We start from the raw sequence: 20,276 nt of genomic DNA, 5'->3' as shown, positions 1-20,276 counted from the left end.
TCTATATTTCGAAATCACTAGCACAAAGTACAATTCTAATGGTTTTGCAATTCCATTCCATAATAATCACATTCAATCAACTCTACATCAACTTTTATTGCGTTACCTGCACACTATAGAAATTAATATTTTAAGGGTATTTTACTAATTTCATGACAATATCAGACAAAATTGTCAGGATTCAACTGTCTCAAGACTTTGCCTGTAACGTGACTGTTCCTCCCTTTTAAGTTTGTACAAAATAGACAAGTAATTTGCAAATAATATATTCTGCTTACAGATCACGTGAAGACAAAAACGCGTGACAAATTGCCCGAATAGTTGAAATGCAGCGATTAAATCCACTGTATCAATGATATCTGTATAGATTCTAAGATTATTCTATTGACAATACATCAGACAACACTGTCTGAATTCCTTAAGGCCTATAATGAGACCGTTTTGTCTTCTACTTTCTTGTCTGCTAGTTGTGTACAATGGTACCTGTTATACAGGCTCCCAAACAAAATCCCCAAGGGCATCTAGCCGCCAACAGGCCAATGGCTTTTCACCAAGTCATGCCGTGAAAAGCGTAAGCACTAGCCGCACATTCCTATTGGCTCAAACTGCGTGAATTGTACAAGGATCACAGCACAAGGAGCATAAAGGCACTCCCTGCAAACACTCACTCACTTGAGGTTATCTCTTCAGCTGAGGACCTTTGCACCACGTTAGCTGCATTTGCAAGTTGGAAGGTGAGGTCGACGACTATTCTAAACATCAGTTCTTTTCTTATGCTTGTTTATGGAGAACTCATACTTACGCAGCGACTAACGGTCCGGCAGTCCGAAATAGTTTTACGTTCCTCGTTGGATCCGACTATCGAACCTTATCAAGATAATGTGTTTATCAACGTTATTTGCCGTAATTTGCCGCAATGGAATGACCGTATTTGCACACATATAAAGTTGATTAAGTATTTTTCTATATTCCAATATGTTGTGAATTTAAATCTGTTCTGGAACCAGAAGAGAATAACAGATGGAAATTCGATAGGTATGAATAGCTGTGTGAATTATGTTTGCGAAACCAAGATTATTCGGATATATTCGGATGGACTACCGAATTTTGCAAAAAAAAAACATCCTTTTAGGTTCACCCAGCTTCATTATAAGGCCAGTCGTGTTAATAATTTGCTTTTGTCTTATGCCTGATGCATACAGTAGCAACATAAAACATAACAGCGTTATGTCCAACCGAAAAGAAATGCTCTGTGTTTTTGGCATGACATTGCATTGCATTATTGCTAGAATTGTGTGTATTCATTTGAAGTCTAGCTTGTGAGTGGAAGAATTTTGTGGAAAAATGTATTTCCTAGACGTCATGCTTATGTTATTCCATTAGTTCACAAGGCTTTAGCACTTTTCTTAAGGTACAAAGTTACAAAAGCCAAGCCTGGCATTAGACAACGCACTGTATTTATTAAATCACAAATAGGTTTTTGTTACAAAGTTACAAAAGCAAAGCCTGGCATTAGACAACGCACTGTATTTATTAAATCACAAATAGGTTTTTGTTATTTCCTATTGCCGAGGGGAAAATGAAGAAAGAACGAGCTGACCGCTTGGCGGGGGGTACCAGTTTTGTTCTCCTCGACAACAGGGTCAAGAAATAGCTGATACTCTACACAGAGCGGCCTGTCCTTCTGCGGTCCAGCCGTGCAAGTTATTTTTCCATTTCACACGTGTATTTTTAAAAACTTTTTTTTGTTTGAACTAGACCACAAGGGCAAACCGTGTCCGTGCTGCAATTTTATAGTTTTATTAACTTTTGTTACCTTTATTAGTAATAGGTTAAATATGTCCCTATGTCTTTATAACCAAAAGTCCCTTTTGAGACTTATGATGGCAATAACTATCGACAATAACTATTTTTGGCATCAGGAGGTCACACGCAGTGAATATCTCTTTATATATTTCTTCGATCTTAAAGCATTACCGCGGCCCCTAAGTCAGCCTATTTCTAAGGCTTATCGTATGATGTTTTTAGGTCTGGTAGGGGCGAAATACGATAATTAAGAAACAGTCGATAAAACAGTTTGTTTGGTACTAGATAATCAACCTGTCGCCTTTTATTTTACTTACACGTGGTTTTCCGTTACTATTTTTTTTTACCTAATACGGTGGTATATCCCCGATACCACATCATTTACCAATGATGCTTTTGATTACATGTCTAATAAAATTGTCAAGGTGTCCCATCTCATCTACAATATGATTACTCAGCTTCTCCTAATAACCGCTAGATCACGAAACTACTTATCCCTTTCCCAATAACCACAAAATCATGCAACTAAAGCCCCCCCCCCCCTAAAGAAACCTTACACATTTGTTTTCATTGATTCTAAACACTTCTGCTGAATATTTGATTATATGGAAATGAGTGACACTATCGTAGTCATTAGTCAGTGTTCTCAAGTAAAGGTGAACTAGACCGTGATATGACTAACATTAGGAATGCTGCTTTAATTTTTCATGACCGCATCATAAGAGTATAATTGATTGTGAGGTTGTTGTAGCTCCAGGTACAATAGTCCGGTCAATCTACGAAAATGTATAGCCGAACCTAAAAGTAATTGCAACACAAACAATTTTATTGTTGAATGACATTTGTTTAATAATTTCATACCCGAATGGGCAATAAAGGAGTCAAACCTTCTGCTTGATATTCGACTGTATGAACACGCTGTGACGTCATGAATAAATCTGAGAGGACGGCGCGTAGTCCGGGAGCCAGTGACTCGAAAAAAATGCTCGTTTCCTTTGAGAGCTGACCAAGTTTTGACTTTCCAAAGTTAAAGTAATATTATTAACAATCATTTCAAGCGCAAAATTAAACTTTGAACGCCGCTTAGATCTACGCCACAGAAAGCCATAAATGCCCAATTACCAAATAATAAAAAAAACAATTGCCTTTTAATACCCTTAGATTACTGGCTGACTACATTTTTAAACCATCTATGTTATTCAAGAATGATAGACAAACATTTGTAAATGGTTTGATTCTGGGCAGCTTTGCAAACAAAACTTTTCAGCGGTTTTATTTTGAAATCTGACTTTCGAATCCTCAAAGCTTATTTTAAAATAACAAAAGAATGGAAACAAATGCAAAGACAGAGAGCGTTAAATCATATCCCTTTTTTTCAATGTTGACCCACGTTTCCTTTTATATTGCCATCCAAAAACTATTCCTCATCGACATTTAAACAATCCTGCGGGACAATGTCTGTCTCTTCACGAAGTAAAGCAATTCGTGTTTTAACCCCCTCTCTGAACGCTTGCTCCCAGACTAGCACTCAAAAGTGAGATCTATTGGTAAATAACCAGAGCCTAAGCACGCAACTTAACATTTGGGGGGTACAATACAGAAACATTGCTGGTCATTTCCTAATATTTCTTTCAATTTTTTTTTTAATGTGTGGGCACATGCCCCACTCCCCCCCCCCCCCCCCCCCCCCCACCCCAGCTACGCCTTGAATAACGCATGCGTTCGACTCTCGGTTTAATGTCAGGAGACATCACCAAGATGAAGACTCGCTCCAAGTGCAATATGTACAGCCATAAGAAACACCCAAACTTCGGTCGCGATGATGCGAATAAAGACAAGCCCTGGGCTAAGACAGGAGCGTATTTCCTCGGGCCAAACGCCGAGAACGGGGACGTTTTCAAGCGCCAAGTGGTTGAGGCCATCGATGGGCACATCAAGTTTAGAGAACAGTAAGTTTTTTTTACAAATTAATCCTAACGGTAAAATAGAACACTAAATAGTGATCAACTTGATTACGAAATGAAAGAAATAAAAAATTAAAAAAACGCCACGACATCCTTACGGTCGTTGATTTAAATATAGCAAAAGGGTCAACTGGTTTTATATTTAAATGAATTGGGTAAAATATCAGATAACATTTAGTTCTGGTTCGGGTGGTTTCGGGCAGGATGAACAGTTTGTTTTCTAAGGTTATTGGGTTGTTAGTCGATCCTTAACCTTACTTTTTCATCATGCATGGAATAACAAAAACAGGCGACTTACACTGTGACGTCACTTGACGTTTTGAGTGGCAAATTCAAGGCAAAATAACAAAGAAGTGGCTGTGTAAGTCACGCCAGTGAGCGATGAAACAATAAACCTTTCAACGAAATCAAGCCATTTTGACAAATACATTTGCTTTTAGTTATTTTGCCGTGAGCGAGCGAGGAGTTTGCCACCCAAAAAGTCACGTAATTTCTTAGCGCGCCTATTCTGGTCGAATATCACACTTATTAGGTAACGATTCTACGATCTTTGAAATCTAATTTCTTGTTGTGGATTCAGCTCTCTATTTATTGTCTGTATCTGTAGTTACTTTCCTCAAGATCCGGACTTTATCACGGACGAGATGAAAGACGCGCCATCTTACCGGGAGACAATCCGTAAGATGTCCAAAGAAATCAACAACATGCATGGCGAGCTACAGAAGTCAGTCCCATTCTTCTCCTCCAGATACAAGGTGGGGTTTGGTACTGAATTACTCATTTCTGGATGTGCGAACGATAATTCGGTGATCATAACCGCATATTTACCATTTAAAAGTACTACCAGTGTATATTCCTCCGTACTAAGAAAAGACGTGCATATACACGAAGCGTATTCAAATCGTATTTGCCTTCCACACGAAAACGCTGTAATCTCAGTCCTTGGAGGTCCAAGATCGCCAAGTTATGTCCCCCCGTCCCCCCTCTCTCTCAAAGGCCCTGTTACCTGTGGCTTGTATTTCTTGTCAGGGTCACGTGACATGGGACACCCTGATGGCTGCTAACCTTGGGTACATGGTAGCCCTCATGTACAATCAGAACAACTGCGCCGCAGAGGCTAGCACCGTCACCACCAAGTTCGAGGTGGGAGTTGGGCGTGACCTCTGTACCATGATCGACTTCGACCCGGACAAGGTGAGGATTTCTTATACTGACCGTGGCAATGGGTCTGGTAGTTCTTTCTATTCCAGGCAAAGGGTCATATATCCCTCTGTTCCAGACAATCGGTCAGATATTCCTTTCTATTCCAGGCAATGGGTCATATTGTTGCTGGTGGCAGCGTAGCTAATATAGAAGCGATGTGGGCGGCTCGCAATGTCAAATTTTATCCACTTGGCTTGTGCGATGCCATCAGGAATGAAGAGGTTCTAGCTAAAGCTAAGGGCTACAAGGTCTTCTTACCTCACAGGAACGAGTCCGTGGCCATTACGGACTGTACTACCTGGGAGCTGCTTAACCTTGACGTGGACACCATTGTTGAGATGCCCGATAAGGTGAGGGAGAAATGAAATATTGCGGAATTTTAGATCCAACGAATTTAGTCGTTTGTGTCGAGAGAAATGAGTGTTTAATTAGAACAATGATGACTCTGAGGTTGTTTCATGGGTAGAACCACGAGAGGGGACTTACCCAATGCGTTATTACAAGCATTCAATGCAGACGAACACTAACATAATAATTTGCACGAGACCTTTGGCTTGTTTGTTGATTTTAAAGGCAAGGTTTTGTTCTGAAAAACAACTCTTATTTATTATTTAGTCGTAGTAGTAAGGACTGCCAAATCAAGCGCGAAAGCTGAATAAAAATATTTCAGTTGGTTTTCCTTCATGCGTAGCATAACCTAGTCCGACATCCAGGGTACCATATCTCACAAGGGTAACAGGCTTTTGAAGATCACTAATATTACAAAACTGTTCTAGGTGTCCGCTATGTGTGGCATGACGTCGTCCGATCTTCTGGGGGTGATGGCGAACTATGGGTACGATGCCATAGGTATCCAGACCTTCTGCGCACGCCATGGATTGAAGCACAACCCTTGCGTGCTGGCCCCAACCACAGCCCACGTGTCTCTCTACAAAGGCTGCACCATACTCGGCATGGGGAAGGGCAACCTGATCACTATACCCGTGGATGATAACGCGCGGATGTGTGTCAAAGGTGTGCACGGTGCGTGGGAAGCACCCTTTCTTCAAAGCCTGTGGATCAGAACTGTGTGACGCACGTTTACTTGGGCTATGAAACCTCGTTTAAAAAATGGCAATAGCAAACGCCGTTTTTTGTACTGTCCCGTAACATGTTACATTTACGTTACGTTACGTTATATGTACCGTTCAAAATGCACGCACATAAACATGAAATAATCCACTTGGTACCTTTTCACTGCAGCAAATCCGCGCGAATGTCATTTTGCCTTTATATAACGCCATTTGAGTTATTGTTATTGAGTTATTATTATATATAGCAAAGATAATTTCTTAAATCAATTACTATTGTCAAGGGCTCCGCGACTTGCTGGAAGACAAGCTGGCCAACAAGATACCTGTAGTGAGTGTCATCGCCATCATGGGCACGACCGAAGAGAGTGCTGTGGACCCCCTGACTGACATCCTAGAGCTTCGTAATGAGATGCGCAGACGGGTGGGTAAAGGGTCACGACACTACTACGAATTATTACATACCGCTTCGTTATAACTTATTTTTTGTAGGGTCATGATAAATATCAATATCGATGATCTCGATAGTTATAAATTGTCCTCGTATAATTTTGTCAACATTCGCCTAGCTTGGGAGGGAGGGGGAGGGACTTTTATACCAAAATAATGTATGTTGCTTTGACCAAGCCAAGTTAACATCATCCACAGGGCTTGAACTTCATGATCCATGCAGACGGGGCTTGGGGAGGTTACTTCTGCACGATGTTGCGGACCCCACCAAAACCAGAAGACGACGGCGGAGAAAATCCGGAATGGTTCGTTCCAGAGATGCATCTCAGTAACTACACCACCAAGCAGCTCTCTGCAATTCCACACGTAGATACGATCACGATTGACCCACATAAGAGCGGCTTCTGTCCCTATCCCGGCGGAGCGATCTGCTACCGCGACAAACGCATCAACAACTTCTTGGGCATCACCAACCAAGTGGTGTACTACCATGGATCGCTGAACCTTGGGGATGTGGGAATTGAGGGATCCAAGCCTGGCGCTGTGGCGGCGGGAATCTCCATGGCTCACAGGGTGAGTGCCACGAACTTGGAAAACGTAAGGTACTAGGGCATAAGCTTTTAGTGGATAATGGTTTACTGGACATACCATTAGATAGCAATTCTGATTACATCAGCACTTCCATAGGATTCAAACCTATGCCCCGATTCGAGTTGTATGAATAACGGTGTAGAAGCCATCATACTGAGGCTATACTCTTCTGCATATCTCCAGGTAGTAGGCCTGCATAAGAACGGCTACGGTCGTATCTTGGCTGAGTGCACATTCACCTCCAAGCTGTTGTACTGCCTGTGGACCTGCCTGGGACAGGACGATGACCCCTTCTTTGTGGTACCCACCAAACCTTTACCACCAGACCGCACCCGAGAGGAGCACATCAAGTTCATGAGGGCCCGTATTCTAAACAGGCCTAACGAGGAGCTCGCTCAGGTAGGGACACGAGGACCAGTATTCTGAAATGGCCTAGCAAGGAACTCGCTCAGGTTCACACATAGGGTCCCGTACTCTGAAAAGGCCTAACGAGGAGCTTGCTCAGGTAGGATAAGCAAACCCGTATTCTGAAATAGCCTGACAAGGAACTCAGGTAGGAACACACTGGGACCCGTATTCTGAAAAGAAGGACATGCCTACTAAACAGGGCTGTTTAAAAAAGCGACAGAGCGTAACCGCCATGTTGGTGTCCGTATTCATAGGATGCTGAAGCCATGGAATACCTTCGCGAGATTGGCCCCGATACCATGATTCCTTGCTTCTCCTTCAACCTGAAGAACAACTCGGACGTGAATTTGTGCAATGACCTGGTACAGGCGGTGTTCAAGGATCTGTGTATGAGTGATGATCGTGTGTCTTCGTATCGCTTCCCCATGCTGGTCACAGCTTCGACTCACCCACATCACAACCACAGCATCTCTCTCAGAGAGTTCAAGAAACGCCTCGGAGTAAGTATAGGAGATTATAGAGTAATAGGATTGGACATGGATTTCCAGTTATGATTGGTCGTTTACGTATGGGGTGTTCTCAAGCGCCACCCCGACAGATAAAACTTTTTTCCCCAATCTACCAATCATATAACCAAGAAGAAACAGCCTCTGGACTCGAGAGTAAAGTTGTGATTTCTCCCTGCAGCTCGACCCGTATGACACGACAGGAGTCAAGTACATCATCACTACGTGCATGGATCCGTGGGCGACCTCCATCGACTTCGTGGATGATCTGGGCGCCATCATGAGGAACGCCATCCTTAATGCCATTGGAACGGTATACATTATACCTTAGTGTCGTGCATTGTAGTAAATATATATAATATATAATATTATGGATTGTATTATACCTTACCAATAGCATGCATTGTAGGATGGATTGAATTTCTTATGATTCATTTACAATTTACATATTCCCCAGAAAAAAATGTTCAAATATTTCAATGAAATTTATAGGTGACAGACCCGAACGTCCACCATGACTTCATCACCACTGGTCAGCTGACAGGCGACAAAAAGAACAAGCACATGATTTGCTACTACGCAGGTCAGTTTCCGGCGGTTTCGCACCAGTACTGCGCTGCTTTCAAGATCCAGTTCTTCAACTCAGCCGAGGGGGAGGCTGTGGCAGACGCGGCCGCTAAGCATACTGAGCCGCTGACCCTTCGTAGCGTGGAACAAGAACGTCTCCATGATCTTCTGTTGTACGACTTTGACGAAGGGGACACTGGCAGACATGAACCAGAAGTCAAGGTACTGCAAGTCTTAGGGCGCGTTCTTTTACTCGTGATTTCGGAATGGAATGAAGGCCATCTCACCTGTAGCAGAATGACTCGCATGCCATTCTGAACATTCTCTACCAACCATTCCCATTCCAGAATGATAGGAAAAAGCGCGCCCTTAACATTTAATTATTCTTCACTCAGTCGGTCAGTCGATTGTAGTGATTGATCCATGACAGGATTGTGGGGAAAATGTCATTTCATTCCCCACTCTCGCATTCTAGCTGGTGAGACCTTAGGATGGATGTATCTGCATGTAATCCTTTTTACTTTCCCTAACCAGTAAGATTTCCTCTCCAAAAAGTACCGTAAATGATCTAATAAACGCCCCCTCACTAAAGAACGCCTCCTATCTCGGCTAACAAGTTTGTAATGAACGCCCCTCTCTAATAAACGCCCCCCCCCTCTATTTAACGTCCCCTCGGACCATCGAAATTTAATAAACGCCCCGATATCATGAATTTAGCTTTCTTTAAGTCGTTACGTATTAGCCACGAGTTCAACCTTTTAAATAAGCCTTTACATACAAGTCACGCGGAGTTAACATAAAAGTATACTCTGCATTGTCCATGTGTAGGTTGACTGCTACTACGGCTTGCCAACGGAGGGGAAGGCGCCGTTTATGCGGACGACGGTCAGGGTGGTAGACGTGGCCAGATTTGATCACTTCGATCATACGGTTAAGGAATATCCAGAATCAAGCAGATACTTCATGTATGGCTCAGCTGACAAGGCCTTCCTCATGCACATCCCGACCAAACAGCCGGACTTCCTGCAGGTACTATCAAATGCTATGTATCTGCTCTTCCTCAAATCGGCATCTTTATAGATCTGGCTGCTCCTGATTGTAGTTTGTCGAAGTTATTCATTCTTCAGTTTTTCTTGTGAGTTGCCATAATACGTATTGTTTGAGTGAATACGTATTGTTTGAGCCTTACACTTTTATCATCGCCGTTTTTCTACGAATACCAGCTCGTCGAGTTAAGCGCTGTACCGGAGGGCGTGTCCCCCCTGATCCTACAACACGGCGCTGAGATCGAGATGCCATTCTCTGGGACCCCCCAGACGTCTGGCAAGGCGATCGTGGACCCCCTGGACAAGCCACAGTACGAAGTGGGAGTGAAAATCGAAGGAGGAGCCGAGATAACAACCAAGATCGATATCGCTAAGAAGATCTGGTTTGACGGAAGTGTCGTTAACGGAATAGCTTGAAAAGGCGAGTCTAGAGATTTGGTCTTTAGTGTCCTTTACTTTTGACTAAGGAGGCAAGGCCACACGAAAAGAAAAGGGTTGTTATAGTCGATCAAATTGAAATCTTATTCTGCTTCCTTCTACGTTTGTCTTTATATGAAGGCCGTGTGTACAAAATTCACCAAGTGGTCAATTTGAAATGCTACACTCTGACTGGCTATGCGCGTTTGCAATCTTTTCCAGATTCGTCGCAATGATGACAAGACTGCCCCGGCTGATAAGAGCAATAACAGATGTAAACTCGAGCAATAAATGTCCTTTAAGCATGAATGGACTAGTGTTTATATATTAATTCATATTCAAGGGGTATCCATTGATTCTCCAATAGATCAAGCGAGGGGCGTCAGATCATCATAACATAGTTGTGGTCAGTTTACGTAGATTAATCTCGAATTGAGAGTTCCGGGTGATGTTGGGAGACACTTATCAACAACAAAATCACTAAATACGTGCAAGTGCCGCGAAAAATTCCCTTTAGAAAAGGAGGGGGGTGTTACTTTCGAATAAACATTTCACAGAATGTCATAAAAAGTCCAAAATTACTAAGGATAAAAATTTCCAACCCCTAAAACAACTATACCTATATTACAAACCAAAACTGAACTTTTGTTAACATCGAAATAAATCTAGACTACAGATTACTGGGAATAGATTATACGCTCTTATACACCATCCTACAATGTCCTGGCCCTGTCGCTCCGTCTAGATCTCTTTTCGATCTTTTCAAACCACCGCAGTATTGATGCAGAGAACAACGACTCGAACACACAACCCTTGGCAGCTTTAAGCACGAGGTTCCACTATAAAAGAGAAACTCTAACACCCCCGGGCTCAAATATTATAATATATATTATAATAAGAACACAGCTATGCTAACAGTCACAAATTATAAAGTGGTTTTCAAAAACCAGTGAAATACTATTAAGTTTATTTAGTACTAAATACACTGTAATGTTTGTACTTTTTTGTTCTGGCTTGAATATTACATTTTAACAACTACATTTTGTTGCACGGGATTTTAAAAACCACTAAGCCTTATCTCTAAGCCTCAGTCGGTTGGAATAAAACTATTTTTGCACAGGTAACAAGACAGTGATTTGCTGTCCACTCACGTTTTTTTGCAAAATTCTGATTGGCTGAGCTTCTAATGGTCTATTCGTGATAAACGGTGAGTAGCGAAATGCTCGGGAAAATGGCAGCTGGATTGCGTTTTTCCGAAGTTAGCGACGACATTTTAACGGAACCAGATATGGAATGAGGATTTTCAATCGTGAGAAAACAACTGAAAAGGATAAATTCATATAATATGTTTAGTTTCTTAACTTTAAGCGTGAAATCCCGAGAGAAGTAACATTTCTATCGTGTCTACAAAAAGTTAATATTTTGCAGAATGGAAGTAAAACAATGTTGAGTTATATAGTAAACTAGACCCTGCGCGCAGGGTTGACTGGGATACCTGAGATCTGCAACTTGTTTGGGCCCTGTGTTCTGACATGTATGACAAAGATTTTACTGCCCACTTTGTAAATGATGAATTATATATATATATATATACAATCTTGTTTTTTTTTTATTGTTAATGCCATATCACAACACTGATTGGTGTAAGAAAGGTAAGAGCATCATCTCTTCAGGTGGGGGTGGACTTGAGGTGTGCTGCATGAAAGGGACTGATTGTCCTATCTTTTACGGGGTAAACATCTTACAAAAAGTATCCCCAAAGCAGGGTATCCCCTGCAGGGTTAGCGCAGTAATAAAATTAAGGAAAGGTGAGAATGTGTTTTGAAATAATACATTTCTGACGATGGAATGTAATGATAGAGGCAGAAATGTTTATTTTGACGGCATGTGAATAACACGTGGGAATGTGAAGAGAGTGCAGTATGGGTATGAGTATATAAGGGGAGACGTAGCGTGACTTTTGCTAATTTCGTGTCGAGTATGGAGAAGGAAAACGTCGCGGACCTTATCTCGGAGCAGCTTTCAGTGCTAAGAGGCCGTAAAGAAGCCGAATAACTTCTAAAAATCTTTGGGAAGGCTGGCCACTGAATGGATGAGTTCTTCAACTCAACACCGAAGTCAAGCCGGAAGTATGGCAGCGACAAAGATCAATACAATACAATACAATAAACTTTATTTAACGAGGGTTTCATATTAACCTTTTACAGTTTTATAATATATGGCCCTCAAGGTGTAGTTGATTCTAATTCTAATAATCCTAATAATGGATTTTTGTCCCTTATTACGAAAGTTTTGATGTTGTGTTTCTGAAAGTTTTTCATAACAAGTGTTCTATCGTCATAGGTAGATTAGTCAATTTATAGATTTTTAGAAATCTATAGGTGCATTAAGCTTTATCCTTGACTCCGTTGTCGTTGGATATTGAATTCCTTGTCTTAAAGTACTCGGTCCTTTTGTTGATAAAACAACAACTTATTTCTAATCATTGAGTATAAGAATTTAGTTATAAACCAGAAATCATCAATCCTTTATCAGTTTCAGTCAAAACCAGCGGTAAGAAACGCCTTATCATAGATCTTAGACTTGTTAACAAGAGTATTAACAAGCAGAAGATAAAATATGTGAGAGTGTGTTTGTTGTAAAGTGTTATGAAATGGAGGCAAAATTTGTAATTTCTTAAAAATTTCTTTGGTTCAGAGCCCTCAATGTGCTATTACGTAGGGGTAAATTTATTTTAACACCTAAAGCCAGTCATATTGTATTAACAATATAATTTTATCGAAATTTATCATTTTATTTATGTAAGTGCAAAGTAAACAACAACATTTATTTATTTTGAAGTCAAATGAGAGGGCTATAGAATATCCAGATTTGAAATTAGAGCATATACATATTTTCAAGACAACACAATTATCTAGATTTAATTGAAAATGTTTCATAAAAATAAAATGACATTCAATGAGAAATAAAGGTATTTTAGGGAAATAAAAAACTCATCTAAAGGAAGCACCAAAAAAAAGCATCAAAGTACCAAAATAATTTTCATAGATTTACATCTCTTACACTGCACATGACTACTGACATGTCTAAATAGATTCCACAGCAAAAGCAGCAGGATTTTAAGTTTTCTAGTAGAAGACTTTTGACACTTAAGTATTGATGAAAACTCATATTGATGAAAACACATATTCTGTACTTTATTGGAATGGACGTGGTAAAAATGATAGGACATTCAATGAGAGAGATCAAGATATTTTATAGTAAGAAAACAAAATTCATTTTATGGGTAACCGGTCAAGTGTTCAATCTAAGTAGCCTTTTCTTTGGGATTCATTCATCAACAAAGAGATTTGTAGGAGACGATTTCCATCAATGAATCAATTGTTTCAAACAATTGTATCGGGTCTATTCGGGTCGCAAACACTAATAAATAAAGCGAAATCAATCCAAGCTGAGATAACTTTCCACAGTAACTTGGTAAAAAATTGAGGCTATGGTAAAATATACAGTTAGCAAATCGCGAATCGGGCCTTCAACTCCAAAAATAACATGGATCTGAGAGCTGGAATCTTAAAATACAAGATGGCGGCCATGACATAGTTTTAAATTATGCAGAAAGTATTCTGGTGACTAGGCATTGCGATGACGTAGAACGGTAGGCTAGGTAATTCTTGTAAGAAAATGCTTATGTGAGGTCGCAATGAGTACACAGAAAATAGATACACAGTGCCGCATGGGCTTCCTGGGCATTGCGCAATAATGCACGTTGTTAGAAACCACGACGAAAAATTCAAAAAACAGTTGCATTTTATTACCGGGCTACCACAGGTATCCCAGTAAAAAATGACTAAAGAAGAGCTGAATCGCTGTCTCCAAATATTTTATGCTTCGGTTTGATAAAAGAATGGCACTGAAGTCACCTCAATGCTATCAATACGATACGATACGATACTCCTGGTGAGTCAATCCACCTTGACTTCGTGACAAAATGTACGTTGTCATATAATACCTTGTAAAACGGTCGGTTTGATTGGTAGGAAGAGTTGTGATATGAGAAGAGCTCTGATTGTATTCAATTCAATGAAGCGGGATAACTTGTTGAGGGGGTTGATGAAGGACTAGAAGTCCGCTTAATGGGAGCAACCTGTTTATTCCTTTCGACAACGTGAGAGAAGAACAATTAAGAGGAAGCATATTAAGATGAATCTCACAATGTCAGAGACGAACAATTAAGAGAAAGAATATTAAGATAATCTCACAACGTAAGAGAAGAAAAATTAAGAGGAAGAAGATTAAGATAACTAGGAATAAATTGAGTAGGCAGAGTTGTAATATGAGAAGAGCTCTGATTGGTTCTGGGTTACACTTGAGTCGCGTACGGGTGACATAGCCCAACTAACCGTAAAAGGTCGTCCCTACACTTCGCGTATCTACGACTTAAAAACGACAGAAGCCTTGGGCTGCCTGTGACTTTTCTGTATGTTTACAAAGATTGCCAAAAGATGGGAATAACAAAAACAATGTACTTAAGAGCTTGGCAGCAGGTATATTTAGTCCTGACAAGCATTCTTAGTTCCAGAGAAGAAAGGCTTCTGTTCTGAAGTGTACAAAGATGGGAATAACAAAAACAATGTACTTGAGAGCTTAATAAAGCAGAAACAGGAACTTTGATTATGTGGGAACATTGGTATAGCTGAGCAGAGATGGGCAATCTACAATGAGAGTAGACAATGGGGGCAGACTCAATCTACTTGAGAGCTTTTGAGCTCTTTAAAAAGAGCTTTGAGTATGCGCAGCAGGTTATGGCTGCAAGTATATTTAGTCCTGTCCAGCATTCTTGGTTCCATTTGTCTAATATTACCAAACATATCTAAAAATTATACTATTTCCATTGAGGTGGAAAGTGGCGAAATATCTACCGGGAGCCAATATCTACTATCCGCCGAAATGGAAATGGTAGAGCAATTTTCTTTACGGAAACACTTGCAAATCGGCTGTTACACCCGCCATTTTGCTTGATTTCTGGGCGCATGAAAATATCCACCCCCTAGGAGGTGTATATTGCATTTTATCCCGAGTTTCTCAACCAATAAAATCGCTTGTTCTTGCGAGGTTCCCTAGTTTTATAAAGTGAAGACAGATATTTGAAACTGCCCACTACAGTAAAGGTGAAACTATATTTTTGTAGCTGAATCTTTGTATAATGTTCTTTGATATCGAACATTATCACTGATATCTGATATTGAGATTACGGTATTATTATTATTATTGTTTTCCTCTCATATATGATTGCAGACCAGGAGGAGACAGGAATGGTGGAACGGGCAGAATACCCGAGCTCTGTGCGAGAATTTTACATTCCCCACAAAATGGTCGTAAAGTCCGAAGGCACGACGAAGATTCGAGTGGTATACGACGCTTCAGCGAGGGCAAATGAGCATGCACCGTCGCAATAAGACAGCTTGTATAGCGGCCCTCCTCTCTGCAAAACAAGATGTGGGATGTCATTGCTCGCTGACGGTTCTACCCAGTCACCATCGCGGGTGATATTCAGAAGGCCTTTCTTCAAGTCCGTATTCGGGAAACGGATAGAGACGCACTCAGGTTCCACTGGAGACCCGAGAGAGAGTCGGAAGTTCAGACCCTCAGACTCCCGCGAGCTTTGTTTAGACTCGTGTGTTCCCCGTTCTTGCTTGGGGGAGTTTTTGATACTCACCTTAGTAACTGGGAGGAGAAAGAACCAGAACTCGTGGAGTCGGTGCGACGCGCAAGGCATATTGGAATGCCGGGGAAGGCTGTAAGGCGAGTACCCTGTTTACTTGCCTGACAGCCATCTTTTCACGCAACGCCTTGTGGAAGACGCACATCTACGCACACTGCATGGAGGGGTGGGGCTTGACCATGGCGAAGGTTCGAAGCAAGTGTTGGGTGCCACGCCTTAGGCACTCAGTGCGGAAAGTGCGCAAGCGTTGCCACTGCTGCAAACGCCACCAAGCGATCGGATACGCAGCACCACCAGCAGGAAACCTTCCAGTGAGCCACACCCAAGGAATCAACCCTTACCAAGTCATCGGGTTGGACTTTGAAGGTCCTATTAAGTTCAAAGTAAACTCGAGACAGGAGGGCAAGGCATATGTCCTCTTGTATACCTGTGGTCTGACGAGAGGCATATACTTGGACCTCCTGCCTTCTCTGGAGACCAAGGATTTCGTGGTGAGTTTCAAGGAGTTCGTGGCGCGTCGAGGGAGACCCGATAAAGTCTACTACGACAACGGGCGTACGCTTGTTTGGGGCGGACAAGTGGATCAAGAAAGTGTCTTACGATGATCGTGTGCAGAACTATCTGGAGGTGAATAACATCACATGGCAGTTCAATCTAAGCAGAGCACCCTGGTGGGGTGGACATTTGAGAGACTAGTAGGCATGGTTAAGTCTTGTTTGGACAAGACCATCGGCAACGGGATACTAAAGTGGGATTAGCTACGAAAGTTAGTGCTGGATGTCGAGGTGTGCCTGAACAACGGCCCACTCAGCTACGTGGAAGACGAAGACGTGCAACTCCCTCTTCCGAATTCTTTGCTGTTCGCCAACAGCAACGTCTTACCGGAGCTGAACCACACCTCATCACGGACGTCGACTTACGTAAGCGCGCTAAACACCACCTCAGGTGTAAACAAGTCGTCTGGTGCAGGTGGACACGAGAATACCTGAGAGCGTTGCGTGACCGTCACCGGGCAATGATTATGCTTGATTAAGATGTAGAAATTAGTCAATCTCCTCGCGAAGCATACACCTCCTCCGGAGTGTATGGGGGGAGGGTGTCGGAGATTAACGTACCACTTAGCGTGACACGATAACGAGCGTGACATTGGCGCCGCATGATCACATATATAATAGGGGTGGATATCAGATTTAGTATTGAGATGAGATTGTAAACAGCGAGCGAGTGAATCAGAACATTAAACAGAGAATCGTGATCGAGTGCTTTTACTATTTTCCACATTGAATATGCGCAGCAGGTTATGGCTGCAGGTATATTTAGTCCGGTCCAGTATTCTTGGTTCCAGACAAGAAAGTCTTCTATTCTGAAGAGGAGTCCGTAGGTGGCAAACGTTAGTTTTCTTTTAAAAGTCCTAAACATAGAGACAGATATTTGAAACAAACCACTACAGTTTATGTGAAAACTGTATCTTTAAACAGTATTGGGTAGTTTCCAAGAATCAAGCATTTCACGTTTGAAACTCGTCTCCGCACCCATCCAAACTAATGAACAATGCTAAGGAAGTTCTGCTAGAATATATAGAAGTCTACCTATAGAAGTCTGCCAGTATTTGACCGACAGCACCCCGTCCCTATGGAAACTTGGTAAAGAAACGATGCCGCCCGTGTTTACTAACCAGTCTCTTCTACCAACTAATAGTAGCACAAACCACGCATCGACAGCAAGTTAACAAAATGTTCCCTTTAATCAAATAAAAAATAGCTCGCAATTCTCTGAGCCAACCGCTTGCTTGCTGTATTAAAACCATACCATCTTTGTCTCCATAAATAACCACGTATCACAGGCAAATCTAGACGTAATTAAAGCTTGAGTCGACCTTTCTAGTGTGAAACTTTAATTAACTGTTGAAAGCGTAACACGTACGGCGTGCTCCGAGTGCTTTTACTATTTTCCAAATAGAGTATGCGCAGCAGGTTATGGCTGCAGGTATATTTAGTCATGTCCAGCATTCTTGGTTCCAGACAAGAAAGTTTTCCATTCTGAAGAGGAGTCCGTAGGTGGCAAACGTTAGTTTTCTTTTAAAAGTCCTAATTGTCTAATATAACTAAACATAGAGACAGATATTTGAGACTACCCACTACAGTATATGTTAAAACTGTATCTTTAAACAGTATTGGGTAGTTTCCAAAAATCAAGCATTTCACGTTTGGAACTCGTCTCCGCACCCATCCATACAAAACTAACGAACAATGCTAATGAAGTTCTGCTAGAATATATAGAAGTCTACCTATAGAAGTCTACCAGTATTTGATCGACAGCACCCCAGTCCCTATGAAAACTTTGTAAAGAAACGATGCCGCCCTTCTACCAACTAATAGTAGCACAAACCACAAACCGACAGCAGGTTAAGAAAACGTTTCCTTAAACCAAATAAAAAATCGATCGCAATTCTCTGATCCAACTGCTTGCTTGCTGTAATAAAACCATACCATCTTTGTCTCCATAAAAAAACACGTATCACAGGCGTACTTGAAGCTTGAGTCGACCTTTCTAGTGTGGAACTCTAAGACAGTTGAAAGCGTAACACGTACGGCGTGCTCCAGACTAATCTGACTTATCTCAAACTGCATAAAATGAAAAAAGGTCAGAGCACTATGAGCATAAAGGCACTCCCTGCAAACACCCAGCTCACTTGAGGGCTAGCTCTCAACCGTGGACGTGTGCACCAGTTTAGCTGCATTTGCAAGTTGGAAGGTGAGGCTAACAATGGTTATAAACATCGATTCGTGTTATGAAGGCATTATGATTAAGGTAGTTCATTTGTTCAGAAAAGTAAATAAGAAATAGAGATTTCGGAAAAGAACTTTTTGAAAATCAAAAAAGAAAAAGCCGTGTATCTTAAACCTGCCTACCCGCAATGACGGAACATAATCAACACAAGCCGCCGAGCCAATAATAAGCGAGGCAGGGCACATATGTTTGTCTTTGTCAGAGCATTCTTTTCTGCCAGAATTGCTACGAACAATATTAAAATTCACAAACTTTTCAAAGAAAAATGAGAAGGTATCACGTTTAGAAAGTTAATAGAAATTGAGTAGCCAGAATTTAGGATTCCTTTAGAAAATATCTTACAGAAATCATTTAAAGGTAACAAACACAATGAGAATTGGAATATAAGAGCCTTTGTGTAATAAAACCTATGGACAGATATTTGAAACCGCTATCGTGTATCTTTGAAACTGTATCTTTGTAGACCTAAAACTATTCACTAAAAAAAATAATCATGGAATGACCTTTGTAGCTCGGTTTATTTCCCAAAAAATATTTGGTTACACGTGAAAGAATATGATTCAGTCAAATTATATCCAAACTCATAGCTAATAAGATTTAACGTATGTAATGTTATTCTCGGTTTTCCGACAGGACACCCCATTGCCAACATGAAGGCTTGCTCCAAGTACACTATGTACAGCCATAAGAAATACCCGAACTTCGGTCGCGACGATGCGAATAAAGACAAGCCCTGGGCTAAAACGGGAGCGTATTTCCTCGGGCCAAACGCCGAGAACGGGGACGTTTTCAAGAGCCAAGTGGTTAAGGCCATCGATGGGCACATCAAGTTCAGAGAGAAGTAAGTTTTTAGTTTTTAAAAAAAATTAATCTTAAAGGTATAGGATAGAACACTTAGAGAGATCGCCACACGCAAAGAGGATTGCGGTATAATCGCAGCAGAACTAGGCCCTGCGCGCAGGGTTGACGGGGATACCTGAGATCTGCAATTTGTTTGGGCCCTGTGTTGTGACATGTATGACAAAGATGCTACTGCCCACCACCTTTGGATATAATAAATATATATGTATAATCTTGTTTTTTATTGTAAATGCCATATCACAACAATGATTCGGGCAAGAAAGGTAAGAAGCATCATCTCTTGAAGTAGGGGTGGACTTGAGGTGTGCTCCATTAAAGTAGATGGGGCTTGTTGTCTTATGTTTTGCAGTGTAAAAATCTTACAAATACTTTCCCCGCAGCAAAGAAAATTGAAAATTTTTAAATATTTCTTTAACATTATTTTTTGGTTTACTGCCCTCAATGTGCTAGTACAGGGAAAAATCTATTTTAACACCCAAAGTGAGCCATATTGTATTGACAATATAATTTAGATTTAATTTATTATTTCATTTATGTAAGTGCAAAGTAAACAACAATATCTATTTATGCTATCATATTGTTTAAACATTTTTATTTTGAAGTAAATGAGAGGGCTATAGAATATCCAGACTTGAAATTATAGCATATACATATCATTAACAGCAATAGAAAGACAACACAATGCTCTAGATTTCATTAAAAATGTTTCATAAAATTAAAATGACATTCAATGAGGGATAGAGTTATTTTAGGAAGAAAACAAAAATTATCTAAAGGAAGGAACAAAATTATTTTTTACGAATATTGATGAAAACTGCTCGAAATTCTGTTGGAACTTGTCTCAATTTACACATATGCTCTACTTTATTGAAATA

General features: G+C 40.9%; 2 protein-coding genes across 3 annotated transcripts in view; both read left to right on the top strand.

Moving 5' to 3' along the window:
• The first annotated feature begins 590 nt into the window (after positions 1-590).
• On the top strand, positions 591-10,337 carry LOC5499668. 2 transcript variants are annotated; one of them, XM_048728747.1, is made up of 15 exons: positions 591-734; positions 3,551-3,755; positions 4,378-4,525; positions 4,800-4,964; positions 5,081-5,323; positions 5,750-5,987; positions 6,328-6,467; positions 6,692-7,066; positions 7,268-7,483; positions 7,747-7,992; positions 8,180-8,311; positions 8,491-8,787; positions 9,394-9,594; positions 9,789-10,032; positions 10,251-10,337. In XM_048728747.1, exons 2-14 carry the CDS (start codon positions 3,565-3,567, stop codon positions 10,026-10,028), a joined length of 2,832 nt encoding a protein of 943 aa, XP_048584704.1. In that variant the 5' UTR covers positions 591-734; positions 3,551-3,564; the 3' UTR covers positions 10,029-10,032; positions 10,251-10,337. The 2 variants fall into 2 exon arrangements, with proteins under 2 accessions (XP_048584704.1, XP_048584703.1); XM_048728746.1 differs by having other exon boundaries at positions 5,750-5,996.
• An 8,014-nt stretch (positions 10,338-18,351) lies between these two features.
• Positions 18,352-20,276, top strand: part of LOC5512040 (L-tyrosine decarboxylase-like) — an 80,327-nt gene continuing 78,402 nt past the window's right edge. The window contains exons 1-2 of the mRNA XM_048728750.1: positions 18,352-18,504; positions 19,174-19,381. Of these exons, the coding sequence (XP_048584707.1) occupies positions 19,191-19,381 (191 nt within the window). The 5' untranslated portion in view covers positions 18,352-18,504; positions 19,174-19,190. The remainder of the gene's footprint in view (positions 18,505-19,173; positions 19,382-20,276) is intronic.

Source organism: Nematostella vectensis, chromosome 6, assembly GCF_932526225.1.
Source record: "Nematostella vectensis chromosome 6, jaNemVect1.1, whole genome shotgun sequence".
NCBI classification, from domain to species: Eukaryota; Metazoa; Cnidaria; class Anthozoa; order Actiniaria; family Edwardsiidae; genus Nematostella; species Nematostella vectensis.
Note: the sequence above shows the minus strand (reverse complement) of the source record. Positions and strands in the feature narration are given on the sequence as shown.

Bases quoted from the DNA above. Each gene is read 5' to 3' on its own strand.
- LOC5499668 (XM_048728746.1), top strand. From the start codon at position 3,565: ATGAAGACTCGCTCCAAGTGCAATATGTACAGCCATAAGAAACACCCA. The intron at 4,526-4,799 runs GTGGGGTTTGGT...ATTTCTTGTCAG, and splicing joins TCTTCTCCTCCAGATACAAG to GGTCACGTGACATGGGACAC. The intron at 8,312-8,490 runs GTATACATTATA...TGAAATTTATAG, and splicing joins TCCTTAATGCCATTGGAACG to GTGACAGACCCGAACGTCCA.